The sequence below is a fragment of the Hemiscyllium ocellatum genome, chromosome 2, assembly GCF_020745735.1.
Source record: "Hemiscyllium ocellatum isolate sHemOce1 chromosome 2, sHemOce1.pat.X.cur, whole genome shotgun sequence".
Lineage (NCBI taxonomy): Eukaryota > Metazoa > Chordata > Chondrichthyes > Orectolobiformes > Hemiscylliidae > Hemiscyllium > Hemiscyllium ocellatum.
In genome coordinates this window covers 78754271-78770171 of record NC_083402.1, presented here as the reverse complement: position 1 = coordinate 78770171, position 15901 = coordinate 78754271, and the positions used below count along the sequence as shown (strand labels likewise).

General features: G+C 39.9%; 1 protein-coding gene across 2 annotated transcripts in view; it reads left to right on the top strand.

Annotated features, from left to right (window-relative positions):
• Positions 1 to 603: 603 nt before the first annotated feature.
• The window catches only part of LOC132828042 (aldehyde dehydrogenase 1A1-like), a 105416-nt gene continuing 90118 nt past the window's right edge, over positions 604 to 15901 (top strand). Inside the window, exon 1 of one of the 2 annotated variants that reach the window (XM_060844969.1) lies at positions 604 to 653. Coding sequence is in view for 1 of the 2 variants with exons in the window: in XM_060844958.1 (XP_060700941.1) it covers positions 956 to 971 (16 nt within the window). In the remaining variant the exon portion in view is untranslated. Of the gene's footprint in view, positions 654 to 933; positions 972 to 15901 lie in introns of those variants that run through there. The other variant, XM_060844958.1, reaches the window with a different exon arrangement.

The window sequence follows — 15901 nt, the reverse complement described above, 5'->3', positions numbered from 1 at the left end:
CATTCGCCAGGCACTATCTTCGTTTAGTTTCTGGGAGCTGGCGGCTGTTGAAGGGTACCGGAGTAAATGCCATTATATTCGCATTGCATGTTTATTTTTTTCTTGCAGCTAAATCGTTTATTGATCTGAATGCCCATGATAGAGTGTGCCAAATAATGGAAGGATGTGAACATTTAAAAACGATCTTCGATTAGCTGTTAGAAGAAAAAGTGCACAATTTTTTTTTACCTGGATCTTTAAACTGTAGCTTTGAAGAAAGTCTTTCTTCAAAGACATGCACATAATGAATTGGAAAAAAATTATGTCAACTTCATTAACCACAAAGGGCTTTGCCAAAATGTATTACAGAACCCATTAATGGAGAGCGAAATTGGAAAAAATAACAATTTTGTCATGACTTATGGAAAAAAACGTTTAACAATTAGAGTCAAGCTAAGTCCCAGACGTGGCTAAATTGCGTTGTTTTTTTGAGGGAGAGACTGGGAGCCAGTGGGGTCTCCTTATCACAGACAACATCTTTACAATTACAACTTCCGCCAGCTTTACTGGGAAGTCAAACATTGATCTTACCGCCAACCTCTCGTCTCTGCAATTACCGCAGGGCAAAGATGAGTGAGTTGGAGTAATGTGGAGGTGCTATCAGAAATGAAATGGTAAGCATGTCAAAATGACAAAGCATATTACATGGTTTAAAGATTAACTGATACGTGCGATGGCTGCGGGTGATTTCAATGGCTATCTAGAACGCATTTTTGAAAACCAATCTCGAGAATTGACTCCGATGAATTGGGATAATCGTTGGCTCGAAGCATCTCGTTGCATGTGCAATACGGTTTTGTGCATTGGACTACAAGGAGAGCAACATATATATTTATAAGTATATATATAAAGCTTCAGACAGAAAGGGAATCCAATGTCAGCTGTAGAAGTTGAAACGAACGGATCTGGAAATGTCATGCCTGTTTGCAGCGGTAAAGAAATCCGGTTCTTGATTTATTTTTTTGCGCAATAAGTTATTCCCTTCTGTGTATGTTACTTGTCTCAAAACATAAGTCACACGAGATTTTCTAGAAATGTGACCAGAAGATTTTTTCGTCTGTCTTTGCAGATGAAATTTGCCTTAGTAGAGGTTAACATTAATCAAACATCTGCATTTTTTTTTAGCAAATTGGAGTCGCATTTGTTACTTTAAATGTTTAACTACGATCTGAAAGTGTTCGATTAAATGAACAATTTAAGGCCGCCTGTGTGGGGTTCTATACACAACAGCCTACTCTTGTTTTCAGCGATCTGAAAGGTTTTAAAGACAGAATAATGCTTTCAGTAGCGTCTGCGCATTTCTCTAGCCAAATTCCTCACGGGAAATCGAGTGCCATTATGGTGCTAGTTTATCAACATCATTTAAATATGTGCTTTTATATTTGCAAAGGATTATCTGAAGATAGAAATTTTACTGATGAGTTTTCTTATATAAATGCATAAAGTATTTATCATTGCAATCCTTTAAAGCAACTGGACTTTTAAAATAAAAAAAACATGACTTGAAACTAAAATATAAAGTGCTAATGTTCTCCGCTGCTGGCTGACTATTTGGCATCACTACAGACCAGAAAGTACATCGCGGTTATTGTACGTGATTTTTGACATTGTCCACCCCAGTCCAACACCGGCAACCTCCACAGCATTGGACGTGATATTACTCGAGAAATTGACCAACCTGACGTGTTATAGTTTCAACACTTCCCCGCTTTTCATTGCGGTAGGCGGTTTGGATTTCACGGAATTTATTCCGCAACTTCTCGTTTTCAGATATCCAACCAAGAATTCATGTTATAAACTTCCCCATCACCAACAGCACTCAAGGGTCAATCTAAGTTTAGTGCTGCTTTTGTTTTTGTTTCCAAACACTGAACATTGTTAGGAGAGCTATGACATTCCTTATTGGTTAGATGTGCTTATTCAATATTTGTTATTATTAAATGAAAAGTACGGAAGAGCAAATTAATCTCGTCCCGCAACAAACGGTCGTTATTTCTAACCGGATGACAGCCTTCTCAGTAAGGGACGACCTTTTAAGCTTACATTTCTCAAGTCAAAATTTACCCGAGAAATATTTCTGCAGAGAGGCATAAAGTGGTCGGACCAACTCGAGTCCGGGTGATACTGGTGAGTTGTTGAACTCCAGTCAGTTGGAGAACAGATTAATTATGCTCTTGGGTATTAAGCTTAAGATATTCATCGCTAAATAAGCGTTGGGTTCTCAATCAGTTCTATTTTTTAAAAAGCCATGCACATTTCCAAGAGGTACATTTTCGTTTCTACGTGATAAAGCATAAATATAGGAAATTATCTGTGAAGTGTGCAGGTGTATTTATGTACGCGTAGAGTGAAGGCATGTAGTTGTTCCTGTGTCTACAATCTCGGCGCAGCAGTCACTGGCGATGTTCCGCTGGTTCGAACCGATTTTCTTAGAGTTTTGTACAACTGACACAGAACGTGAAGTCAAACACTCCGTGGTTACTCCCTTTTTTTTATCTCAGTGACAGAAAGGGAGAGGTGCCAGCGATATTACCAGCAAATTCTACTGAACCCTACAACGGATTCACAACAGATTTAGTCATTCTTGTTATCGCTTTGCTTCTTTTTCATCGACTCAGGAGCTTCAGCTTTTCAGGTTAATGAACTGCACTAGGAACTCAAGTAACATTGTTTTGTATTAAGTCTATGAATCGAACACAATGTTAGAGATGTGGAGATCAGAAAGGACGATCAAAACTACCTGAGAACGTGTTTCTGCCGTTACTAATCACTAACAGGCAAAATTCGGTCTTTTCCCATAGCCGACGTAAGAAGGCGACTCGTAAAACTCGTTTGTTTTATGAATAATTTGCAACAGATAGAGGTGAAAGGTTTAGTCTATTTGTTTCGTCCTAGTCTCTAAGTCAATGTAATCAGAACAGATTGATATAAATCAGTGAAAATATCCGCGCCTAATGCGCATTAATTAACATTAGGCTTACTCGGTCCTGGACAGGTAAAGTTAAAAATCACATAACACCAGGTTATAGTCCAATAGGTTTAATTGGAAGCACGAGCTTTCGGAGCGACACTCCTCACCTGATGAAGGAGCGTCGCTCCGAAAGCTAGTGTGCTTCCAATTAAACCTATTGGACTATAACCTGGTGTTGTGTGATTTTTAACTTTGTACATCCCAGTCCAACACCGGCATCTCCAAATCTGGAGAGATAAGGCCGATTTCCTCCGGAAGATATGTGTTAGTTGTTGTTAGGCTACAGTTTCAATAGTTTTGTTCAAGCGGCGTGAAGTCTAAGCGCTCTAGAGTTGCAGCCTGCTTTGTTCACTTTTACTTGCTCACAACTAAATACTTCAATAAAAATCACCCACACAATTCCGATGGTATTCGTACAAGATACATGTGCACTTTTCTGTCAGTTTGATTTTGGAGCTGAATTTGAACAGACGTTTGCAGCTAAATTACTGAATGTTTTAGCGGCACCTCAACTGTAACAGTAACAGGAATAAAAACGACAGTGAGAAATACATAAATAAATGTATAAATGCGGGAAAATTTACGTATAAGAAAGAATACTGGAGTTTTATATCTAACAAGGGTGTTCACTATAGAAATACACACAATAGGCAATATCAGAAGTATACATAACTCATAATTTTAGCACAATGGTAAGAATTTCCAGAAGTAAAATAACATGAGCTAATCTTACCCCCGCCATAGGTCACAAATATCTATAGAAATATATTAATGTGCATGTAACTGTGTAGGTATGTGCAAAAGGTAAACACGTGGTTAAAATGAACATTATATTAACTTTTAAGAGAGCAAATATCTCGAACTTTTGATGCTATTATAGTGCAGAAAGGAAAGGTGATAATTAATAATTGGGAAACAAATGCAAAGAAGTTTCAAGGAGCAGAAGTGAGTTTGGTAACATTTAGGACATAATCATATCAAGAAGAACCTTTAATGATCATTTAATGGCTGTCCTTTATCTTGCTAATAATGAAAATATTTTTTGAAATCTTTCTGTGTGTAAAAAATAGAGAGAAACGCATCAAATCATACTGCAGTCAAGGACTTTGTGCTTTTGTTTGCTTATGTTCAATCTCTGGAAAAAAAACAAGTCAAAATATGTTGCTGTTGACAGAAGGGAAAGTCATCTAATACCTTTTCATTTAACCTATGGATTAACAATCAGTTTATAATTATAGCTTGCTTTAGCATTTCAGGTTAATGAACTATACTAAGAACTCAAGTAACATTGTTTTGTGCTGAGTCTGTGAATAGGACACAATGTTGGAGTTGTAGAAATTAGAAAGGATGATCAAAGCTGCCTGAAAATGTGCTTGTGCCACTAATAATCACTAACATGCGAAATTGTGTCTTTTTCTTAACAATGGACCTTAATTATGTGCAATCTGAAAGACAAATATTATTAATAATGTTATTAACATTATTAATGTATTTTTCATTCAGAACATAATTTCCTTTGTTTTTTTTCAGTGAGACTAGCAAGTTATGACTGACACCGGGAAATAGTTTTTTTTGCTTATAGACAGATCAGAGTAGCTATTTTCTAAACAAATTCAGAGATGTTATAACACACTTTTTGAGTAAGTAGGGGCTTGAACCTAGACCTCCTGGTCTAAAGGTAAGAATACTACCACTACACCACAAGACTCTAGAACTCTAAGACTAGCCATCTTCAAGTGCTTCATCCATTCATCACAAGGTCAGAGAGGGGAATACGTTCTAATACTTGCTCAATGCTCAGTACTACTTACAATCCTCAGATATAGGGCAGCATATTGTCATATACAGAAAAATCTGGTGGAAAAGCAGGTTTGGGCTGATGAGTGGCTGGTGAGCCAGTCAAGTGCCTGAAAATGAATGTCTCAAATAAGATAATCTACCCATCTCTCCGTGTCACTCAATGACATTTGTAACTCTGACTCCCTCAGAATCAACATCTTTAGGGTCATCATCAACAGAAAATTGAATTGGACTATCCAAAAATAAATACTGCAATTACAATAACACATCAGATGCTCAGCTACTGTAGCAAATAACCTACCTCTTGATCTTCGAAGCCTGCCAACATCTGCAAGATACAAATCAAGAGTATGATGGAATATTCTCCACTTGTCTGATTCAGTGCAACGTCAAGAAACATTCAAGCTGCCTCACATCTTCCAAAGGCAAAGCCCAACACTTGACTGGCGGCCATCTAACGCTTTCAAAAGGCACCCAATCCACCACCAATGCGCAGCAACAACAGTATGTTTCTTCTATAAATATCTACAAAATCCCTCCATCAACTGCACCTCTACAACATGTAACATCCACAAACTAGAAGAATAGGACCAGCAAATGGATGTGAATACCACCACCTGTGAGTTCCCCTGCAAACTTTACACCATTCTGAGTTTGAACAATATTATCATTCTTTCACTATTGATCAGTCAAAATCCTGAAATTCTTTCCCTAACCATACTGTTGGTCCATCTGCCTGTCAGGATGGCAACAGCTCAAGAAGATGAGTCACCACCACTTATCAAGTGCAATTAGTGATGGACTAGAAATCTTGGCATCACCAGTGATGCCCACATCTGCAAATTAAAACTAAAAAAAAGAACTGAATTAATTATCAGATCTATCATAAAATAATTGATGCTGATACCCTTGAAGAACTGCTCCACTAACTGAAAATTAGTCGAACATTTTTTTAATCTGCATTAGAGTCGACAGGCCAAGAACATGTTGCAGATGGATTATTTGAATAGGCAGAGCAAACTGATTGCATCACCAAACATGTAGCAAAACAAACAGAACTAAAGCTAAAATCCAAGATCTTTTGGACCAGTGAGACATCTCACCTGTCTAGGGCAGAAACCTCATAATACTTGCAAATCAGAGTTCTGGTTGTACATAGGATGCAGAGGCTGTTCTAATAGCCTACCTTATGAAATATTTGTCTTAAAAATGGGAGGGTTGATAGATCTTTCCATGTAGGAGATTAGTGGGTCTGCTGAGATACACAATCATGTAATGCTTCCATGGTAATTTACTTAATATACATTATCCAACCTCTCAGATTAGGTTATATCCAGTTCTACAAAACTAGGATATGAGTTTGCAAGCATAACCGCTCGACTACCAAGGACTGGATTTTACATTTTGTAATCTATTCCAAATATTCAAAGATAAATTTATTTTACTGAATTATTTCTTAGAATTCACAAACAGCTAGAAAAAGGTTTGAATTTTATTTGGTCTATCTATTATATATTGAGCAAGAACGGCTCAGTAGTGTCTCAGCAGCTTACTTAATATACTATTGCATTTGGCACCATTACATTACAAGGGGCTTAGTTCTGGGTTTGGAAGTCAATGTGGATCTGTAGCTTCTACTTGTTTCAGGTACATTTTTTAATTGTTAAATTGGGTGCCATGGCTTCCATATAGGGCCCTAATTGATATTTTAGGATCTAACAGGTTCAAGCATTTGCAGTGCACTCACCATCCTCTTTCATCTAATTGTCCAGCCAAAATAGAATTTAAAAATGAACACTTTTTTATTATTAATCCATGTCCCTTCAGTTCCTAATATCTTCCTATTACCAAATTCTTGGAATTGTCTCCTTAATGGCGATGTGGGTCAACCTACAGCATGTGGACTGCAGTGGTTCAAGAAGGCAGCTCACCACCACCTTCTCAAGGGCAATAAATGCTGGCCCAGCCAGTGACACCAAGAGTGATTTTTTTTTAAATGAGTATCTTGCATCTGACTTCACAAAGGAACCAATGGAAGTTTGCAATCAAATAGAAGAGAACAATTATGGATAGAATTGCAATAGGCAAAAAAAAAGCTTGTGTAAAGCTTAGCATTACTAAAGGTTGATGAGTCACTGGGTACAGATGAAATGTATCCTAGCTGTTAAATACCAAGACAATTGGTCACAATCTTTCAATGCTTTCTGGTCACAGGGGTATTGCCAAGATACTGGAAAACTGGTGAATTGGAGGGTTATTGAAATCCATTACCGAGATTAAAGTAACTTTTGATTTGAAAGTGCAATGGCTAATCAAGGATAGCCACCACGAATGTTTGAAAGATAAATTGTGCTTGACTAACTTGATTGAATATTTTGATTGTGACATGGAAAAAGTTACAGTAATCAAAGTAATGTATTAGAAGACGTATTCATGGAGCTTTGGAGGGTAATTTACAAAATTCCATACATGAGGCTTATTCAGGAGATTGAAAGCCTTGAATTCAGGAATATGTAGTGGTCTGGATACAAATGTCACTTAGTGACTGGCTACACATGGTGCCTGATGATTTTTTTTAGACAGAGACGTGGTTCTTAGTGCTTTTTTTTCCCAAGGATCAGCTTTCAGTCTATTAATTCTTGCAATGTTTCACAAATTCGTGGGCAGCACTGTGGCACAGTGGTTAGCACTGCTGCCTCACAGTGCCTGAGACCCGGGTTCAATTTCCGACTCAGGTGACTGACTGTGTGGAGTTTGCACGTTCTCCCCGTGTCTGCGTGGGTTTCCTCCGGGTGCTCCGGTTTCCTCCCACAGTCCAAAGATGTGCGGGTCAGGTGAATTGGCCATGCTAAATTGCCCGTAGTGTTAGGTAAGGGGTAAATGTAGGGGTATGGGTGGGTTGTTGGGCCGAAGGACCTGTTTCCACACTGTAAGTAATCTAACCTAAAAACAAATTCAATGTAAACAGTAGCATTGTGCGATTTGCAGATTGTACAAAATCTGAGAAAACTGTAAATAATGCTGAGGATGGTTATAAGCTTCAGGGTGAAAATATAAGTTAGTGAAATGGGCAGAAACATCGCTACCTCTTCATATTTGGAGAACATGAAGTTTTGTACCTAAGGATGACATAGATAAGGTACAGCAGAAATTTGCCAGAATGTTCCCAGAGATAACAGACTTCAGGAATGAAAAATTGGAAAATATAGTTAGAGTTGGTCAGTAACCAAAGTTATTGATACAAAATAATTTGCAAAAAATCTCCAGACTGGAGATGAGGAGATTTTTTTTTCAGTGAGGCTTTATCAGAATCTGGATCTTTAGCTGAAAACATGAGATTCTGTTTACATTATTAATTTTTTAAAAAATGCTGGGCAGGTATTTGAGAATGAGAAAGTTGCTGAATTACAGATAAAATGCTGGTAGAGATGACTAACTTGACAGCATTTTCTCAAGCCAGTATAGATCTGTTAAGATAACTGACTTCCTTCAATGATTTCTGACAATCCTGTGATCTATTAATGCCTTTAAAAGCCAAACATGTGAAAATATTATAATGGGAGAAATGTTAAGGAATTGACATTAAGCAAAAAATAAATTAGTGTGTAGGATAAGCATGTTATTACTGAATTGTCTTCAGTTTTCAAATTCTGAGGTCATAATGGTCAAGACATACTCCATTCAAGAGCAGAAGTAAGGACAGAAACCTATATTTACTGAATTTATATTTCATTTGCAAACTAAAAAAACTTCCTCATTTGGTCGAGGCTGTTTCCCACACCAGGTTACTTCTGCAATACAACTGTTTCAATTGAGTAGTAATGTTGCAGAGATGTCAGAGATTCTAATTCCCATTATTACTGCCTCCTTGTACAACATGCAAACTTTGACCAGGCAAACAAGGTATATAACATGCCATGTCTCTTGATCCTTGTGACTTTTAGTTGCTTCTTAGGTTTGCTTATCCTGATTCAGACTTTAGTTTGGTTACTTCCAAATTGCTGAACCTATTCATGATATGAGACATTACTGACCAGCATGTCTTCCCTGATGCAATAGTGAGCTTGGAAGCAGAAAAGAAAGATGCAGTCAACTTACTAATACCTTACCTCCAACCTTATGTGAATTCAGCAATGAAGGACAAAGGGAATGATTAAGAGAGAACACAAAAACAGACGGCAGAAGATTCTCTAGGTGTATGAAAAGATGAAAATTGGTGAAGCCAATATCTGTATGTCTCTTACAGTGAGAAAAATGGAAAGTTATAATGGGGATTTTTTTTTTAAATGACTCCACCATCTAACTGCATACTTTGGTCCTGTGTTCACAAAGGAGGAAACAGATGATGTTATAAAAATGTTGGGTAACATAAGATTTAATGAGAGGCATTTACTGATGTAAATTAGTATTAGTAAGGAAATAGTATTGGGGAAATTGATGGGATTGAAGGCTGATAAATCCTGAGCCCCTGATAAACTACACTCTAGAGATTTAAGGAAGTGATCTTAGAAATGCTAGATGCGTTGGTGGTCATCTTTCAAGATGCCATAGACACTAGAACAGTTCATACAGATTGTGGTGTAGCTAATGTAAGCCCTCTATTTAAAAGGGGAGGCAGAGAGAAAACCAGGAATTTTCGACCAAGCAGCCTGATGACGGTAGTGGTGAAAATGCCAGAGTCCATTATAAAAGGTTTAATAGCAGGGTACTTGGAACTGACAGGGTCAGCATGGATTTACAGAAGGGAAATCATGTTTATCAAATCTAAAGGAATAATTGAAGGATGCAAAGCATTGATGAAGGATAGCCAGTGGATGTGGTTTAGTTGGACTCTAAAAAAGTTTCCAACAGAGTCCCATACAAGAGATTAGTGCATAAGATTAAAGCAAATGGATGTTTGGGTAATGTATTGACATATATGCATAAAGAAAAATCCCCACAGTGTTGAAGCAGGCCATTTGTCTCATGAAGTCCACACCGAACTTTCCACCCAGACCCACCCACCTACCTCTCCACCCTAGTCCTGTAGCCCTGCATTTCCCATAGCTAATCTATGCATCCCTGAACACTATGGGCAATTTGGCATGGCCAATTGACCTAATCTGTCCACCTTTGAGACTGTTGAAAGAAACCTGAGCACCCAGAGGAAACCCACACAGACTGTTGCCTAAGGGTTGAATCAAATCCAAGTCCCTGGTGCTCTGAGGCTGCAGTACTAACCATTGAGCCACCGTGCCACCCGAACATGGGCTAATGGGCCGAGGAGTGGCAGATGGAGTTTAAGTTAGATGAATGCGAGGTGCTGCGTTTTGGAAAGGCAAATCAGGACAGGTCTCAAACACTTAATAGCATGATCCTGGGGAGTGTTGCTGAACAAAGAAACCTTGGAGTACAGGTTCATAGCTCCTTGAAAGTGGAGTCACATGTAGATAGGATAGTGAAGAAGGTGTTTGGTATGCTTTCCTTTATTGGTCAGAACATCAAGTATATAAATCCAGAACTAGAGAGCGTAAGTTTAGGGTGACAGGAGAAAAATTTAAAAGGGTCTTAAGGAGCAACTTTTTCATGCAGAGGGTGGTACGTGTATGGAATGAGCTGCCAGAAGCAGTGGTGGAGGCTAGTACAATTAAAACATTTAAAAGGCACCTGGATGGGTATATGAATACAAAGGGTTTAGAGTGATATGGGCCAAGTGCTAGCAAATGGGACTAGATTAGTTTAGGATATCTGATCGGCATGGATGAGTTGGACAGAAGAGTCTGATTCTGTGCTGCATATCTCTGTGACTCTAAGAATTGGTTGACAGACAAGAATCAAAGCGTAAGAATTTTCTAAATGGTGGGCAGAAGCTATTGTGGTGTGACAGGTATCAGGATCAGGAGAATAGCTTGGATCAGAGCTTTTCATAACACAAATAAATGATTTGCATGAGGGAACTAAATCTAATATCTCCAAGTTGCAGATGATATAAAGCTGGGTGGGAGGGTGAACTATGAGGGGAATGCAAAGATGCTTCCATATGATTTGGACAAGCTGAGTGAGTGGGCTAATGTTTGGCAGATGCAGTATAGTGTGGATAAATGTGAAGTTATCCGCTTTGGTAGCAAAAACAGGAAGGCAGATTATTATCCGAATGGCTATAAAATAAGAGGGGGAGTGTGCAACGAGACCTGGGTGTCCTTGTACACCAGTCACTGAAGGTAACCGTGCAGATGCAGCAGCGTGTAACACAGTCAAATGATATGTTGGCTTCCATAGTGAGAGAATTCAAGTACAGAAACAAGGAAGTCTTGTTGCAATTATACAGGGCCTTGTGACACCACACCTGGAATATTGTGTACAGTTTTGGTCTCCGAAGAAGGATGTTATTGCTATAGAGGGAGTGCAGCGAAGGTTTACCAGACTGATTCCTAGGATGGCAGAATTGGCAGAATTTCCCCAGCCTAAGCTTACTTTGGCCTCGCTCTTCTTTTTATATATTTAAGGATTTCACTGTCCATTTTGACAGTTTCCCTTAAAGTTTACCTTCTTCTCTACTTTTGTTTTGAGTTACAGAAGGATTATCAACAAGAATTTCCAAAGTTATTGACAGACTTAGGCAAATCAAGTAGGAATGCTACATTGCTATGCAAGAATGTGCTGAACCCATATGTATGCAGAAAAATTCCTTATCTTCGAATGGGAAAGGATATATCTCAAATAGAATGGTCAAAGGTGGGGTGATATTGCTAGTGACACAGCTAACACAACTGTCAGTCCACAACATTTGGCAAAATCGGCAGCAAGCAAGTTCTTCAAAATTGTATGTGAACAATGGGTTCTGGTGAAGATCCAAGACCATGATTCAAATTACTCTTTGCATTTATTGTATAATTCAGGCATTATTACTTCAACACACTACCAGTTTGAATTGCAAAATAAGAGAGTTTACAAACAGTGTCCTGTGCATGATGAATGAAGAAGGAATATGAGCAATGAATCAGGGACATGTTAAAGGCACTACAAAATGGAAGCCTTGTACTAAATGAGAAATACCAACACTCAAGAACAGCAATTGAATTTCTAGGTCACCTAATTCAAGAACAAGGCATCATAGAACATAGAACATAGAACATAGAAAAATACAGCGCAGTACAGGCCCTTCGGCCCTCGATGTTGCGCCGACCGAAGCCTACCTAACCTACACTAGCTCTATAACCTCCATATGCTTATCCAATGCCAGCTTAAATGACCATAAAGAGGGAGAGTCCACCACTGATACTGGCAGGGCATTTCATGAACTCACAACCCGCTGAGTAAAGAATCTACCCCTAACATCTGTCCTATACCAACCCCCCCCCGCCCCTTAATTTAAAGCTGTGTCCCCTAGTAACAGCTGACTCCATACGTGGAAAAAGGTTCTCACTGTCAACCCTATCTAAACCCCTAATCATCTTGTACACCTCTATCAAATCTCCCCTAAACCTTCTTTTCTCCAATGAGAATAGCCCCAACTGCCTCAGCCTTTCCTGATACGATCTTCCTACCATGCCAGGCAACATCCTGGTAAACCTCCTCTGCACCCGTTCCAGTGCCTCCACATCCTTCCTATAGTATGGCGACCAGAACTGCACACAATACTCCAGATGCGGCCGCACCAGAGTCTTATACAACTGCAACATGACCTCAGGACTCCGGAATACCAATAAAGCCCAGTACGCCATATGCCTTCTTCACAGCACTATTTACCTGGGTAGCAACTTTCAGAGATCTGTGTACATGGACACCAAGATCCCTCTGCTCATCCACACTACCAAGTAGCCTATCATTAGCCCAGTAATCCATCTTCTTGTTACTCCTACCAAAGTGAATGACTTCACACTTAGCTACATTGAACTCCATTTGCCACCTTTCTGCCCAGCTCTGCAACTTATCTATATCCCGCTGTAACCTGCCACATCCTTCTTTGCTGTCCACGACTCCACCGACTTTCATATCATCCGCAAACTTGCTCACCCAGCCTTCAAGCCCCTCCTCCAGGTCATTTATAAAAATGACAAACAGCAATGGTCCCAAAACAGATCCTTGTGGAACACCACTAGTAACTGCACTCCAAGATGAACCTTTACCATCAACTACTACCCTCTGTCTCCTTCCAGCCAGCCAATTCCTAATCCAAACCTCTAATGCACCCTCAATGCCATACCTCCGTAATTTTTGCAGTAGCCTACCATGGGGTACCTTATCGAACGCCTTGCTAAAATCCATATACACCACATCTACTGCTTTACCCTCGTCCACTTCCTTGGTCACTTTCTCAAAGAACTCAATAAGGTTTGTGAGGCACGACCTGCCCTTCACAAAACCATGCTGACTATCCTTGATCACATTATTCCTATCCAGATGTTCATAAATCCTATCCCTTACAATTCTCTCTAAGACTTTGCCCACAACAGAAGTGAGACTCACTGGCCTATAGTTACTAGGGCTGTCCCTACTCCCCTTCTTGAACAAGGGGACCACATTCGCTATCCTCCAGTCTTCTGGCACTATTCCTGTAGACAACGACGACATAAAAAATCAAGGCCAATGGCTCCGCTATCTCCTCCCTAGCTTCCCAGAGGATCCTAGGATAAATGCCATCAGGCCCAGGGGACTTATCTATTTTCACCCTTTCCAGTATTCCCCGGACCTCTTCCCTACATACCTCAAAGCCACCCATTCTAATCACTTGTGACTCAATATTCACATCAGCAACAATGTCCTGTTCCTGAGTGAATACTGACGAAAAGTATTGATTTAGTGTCTCTCCAATCTCCTCCGCCTCCCCGCACAACTTCCCACTATTATCCTTGACTGGACCGATACCTACCCTAGTCATCCTTTTATTCCTGACATACCTATAGAAAGCCTTAGGGTTTTCCCTAATCCAACCAACCAAGGACTTTTCATGTCCCCTTCTCGCTGCTCTTAGCTCTCTCTTTAGATCCTTCCTGGCTATCTTATAACTCTCAATCGCCCCAACTGAACCTTCACGCCTCATCTTTACATAGGCCGCCCTCTTCCCTTTTACAAGGGATTCCAATTCCTTATTAAAACACGGCTCCCTCACAAGACCCTTTCCTCCCTGCCTGATTGGTACATACTTATCAAGGACACCCAATAGCTGCTCCTTGAACAAGCTCCACACATCATTTGTGTCCTTCCCTTGAAGCCTATTTTTCCAATCCACACATCCTAAATCATGCCTCACCACATCATAATTTCCCTGCCCCCAGCTATAACTCTTGCCCTGCAGTGCACACTTATCCCTCTCCATCACTAGAGTAAAAGTCTTCGAGTTGTGGTCACTGTCCCCGAAGTGCTCACCTACCTCCAAGTCTAACACCTGGCCTGGTTTATTACCTAGAACTAAATCCAGTATAGCCTCACCTCTTGTTGGCCTGTCTACATATTGTGTCAGGAAACCCTCCTGCACACATTGGACAAACACTGACCCATCTAACGAACTCGAGCTATAGCTTTCCCAGTCAATATTTGGGAAGTTAAAGTCCCCCATAACAACCACCCTACTACTTTCACTCTTCTTCTGAATCATCCTTGCAATACTTTCCCCTAAATCTCTCGAACTATTAGGAGGCCTGTAGAAAACTCCTAACAGGGTAACCTCACCTTTCCTATTTCTAACCTCAGCCCAAACTACCTCAGATGGCAAGTCTTGGTCCATCATCCTTTCCACCGCTGTAATACTATCCTTGACAAGCAATGCCACACCTCCCCCTCTTTTACCCCCACCTCTGACCCTACTAAAACATTTAAACCCTGGAACCTGCAATAGCCATTCCTGTCCCTGTTCTACCCACGTCTCTGTAATGGCCACAACATCGAAGTCCCAGGTACCAACCCACGCTGCAAGTTCACCTTCCTTATTTCTTACACTTCTGGCATTGAAGTATACACACTTCAAGCCACCTTCCTGTTTACCGGCACCCTCCTTCGAGATCGATGCCTTGTTCCTAACCTCCCTACACTCAAGGTCCTGTACCCTAAAGCTACAGTCCAGGTTCCCATGCCCCTGCAGAGTTAGTTTAAACCCTCCCAAAGAGCACTAGCAAACCTCCCCCCAAGGATGCTGGTGCTCCTCAGGTTCAGGTGGAGACCATCCTGTTTATAGAGGTCCCACCTTCCCCAGAAAGAACCCCAGTTGTCCAGAAACCGGAATCCCTCCCTCCTGCACCATCCCTGTAGCCACGCATTTAACTGTTCTCTCTCATAGTGGATCTAAAAAAGACAAGGGCCAAATATTAACAGAAAAGAAGTTGGAAATGGATGCATCAGTTTATGCTTGGCTTAAGATTACAAATTTAATGTCTCAAATCTGCAAAACGGTAAAAGAAATTAAGAAACACCACTGCACTAGATACTGGTGCGTAACCAACTAGAATAACTTCAATAGTCATTGCCTTACCTGACTCTCTAATTCATGTGAGATCATTCTGATATGCTTGACTTTTTAAAGTAATTTGTAACTTTCCTTTCTGTTTTCTTTCTTGGGGTGCATGTATATGTCTAATTGTGTGTCTCTATACATGGTATTGAATGCAGTAATTAACTCTATTTTGATTTAACCCGAAAGAATTTCTGTGGGTCATATTTAATTGGACTGAACAAAAAGGATTTGGAGAAACACATTGGAATGTATTTGCAAAAAGGAAAAGAAAGGTAGAAGATAAAACATTTTCAAAAACTATGTTTCAGACCAGTGAAAAAAATGAAATTCACCTTTTACCCATGACAATCTCTTGGACACTCACATTGTTGTTAGACAGCAGAAACTATCACTCCATGTTAACACCAAATTTTCAGCAAATTCAGCATGATAACGATCTCAGGATAAATTACAACATCCAAGCAACATTCAGAGAAAATGTACAATGCAAATGTATTATTAACCAAATGGAGATTAAATCTGTGGAAATGAGAAGACCACCTTCTATGGATGCTGAGGCACCTGGAACCCAACATTGTGAATATTTTGACTTTTGGATTTTTAAGACCCTGACTGCCATGGAACTTCAATCGTTTCAGATTTGAGGACTCACCTGAATGCGT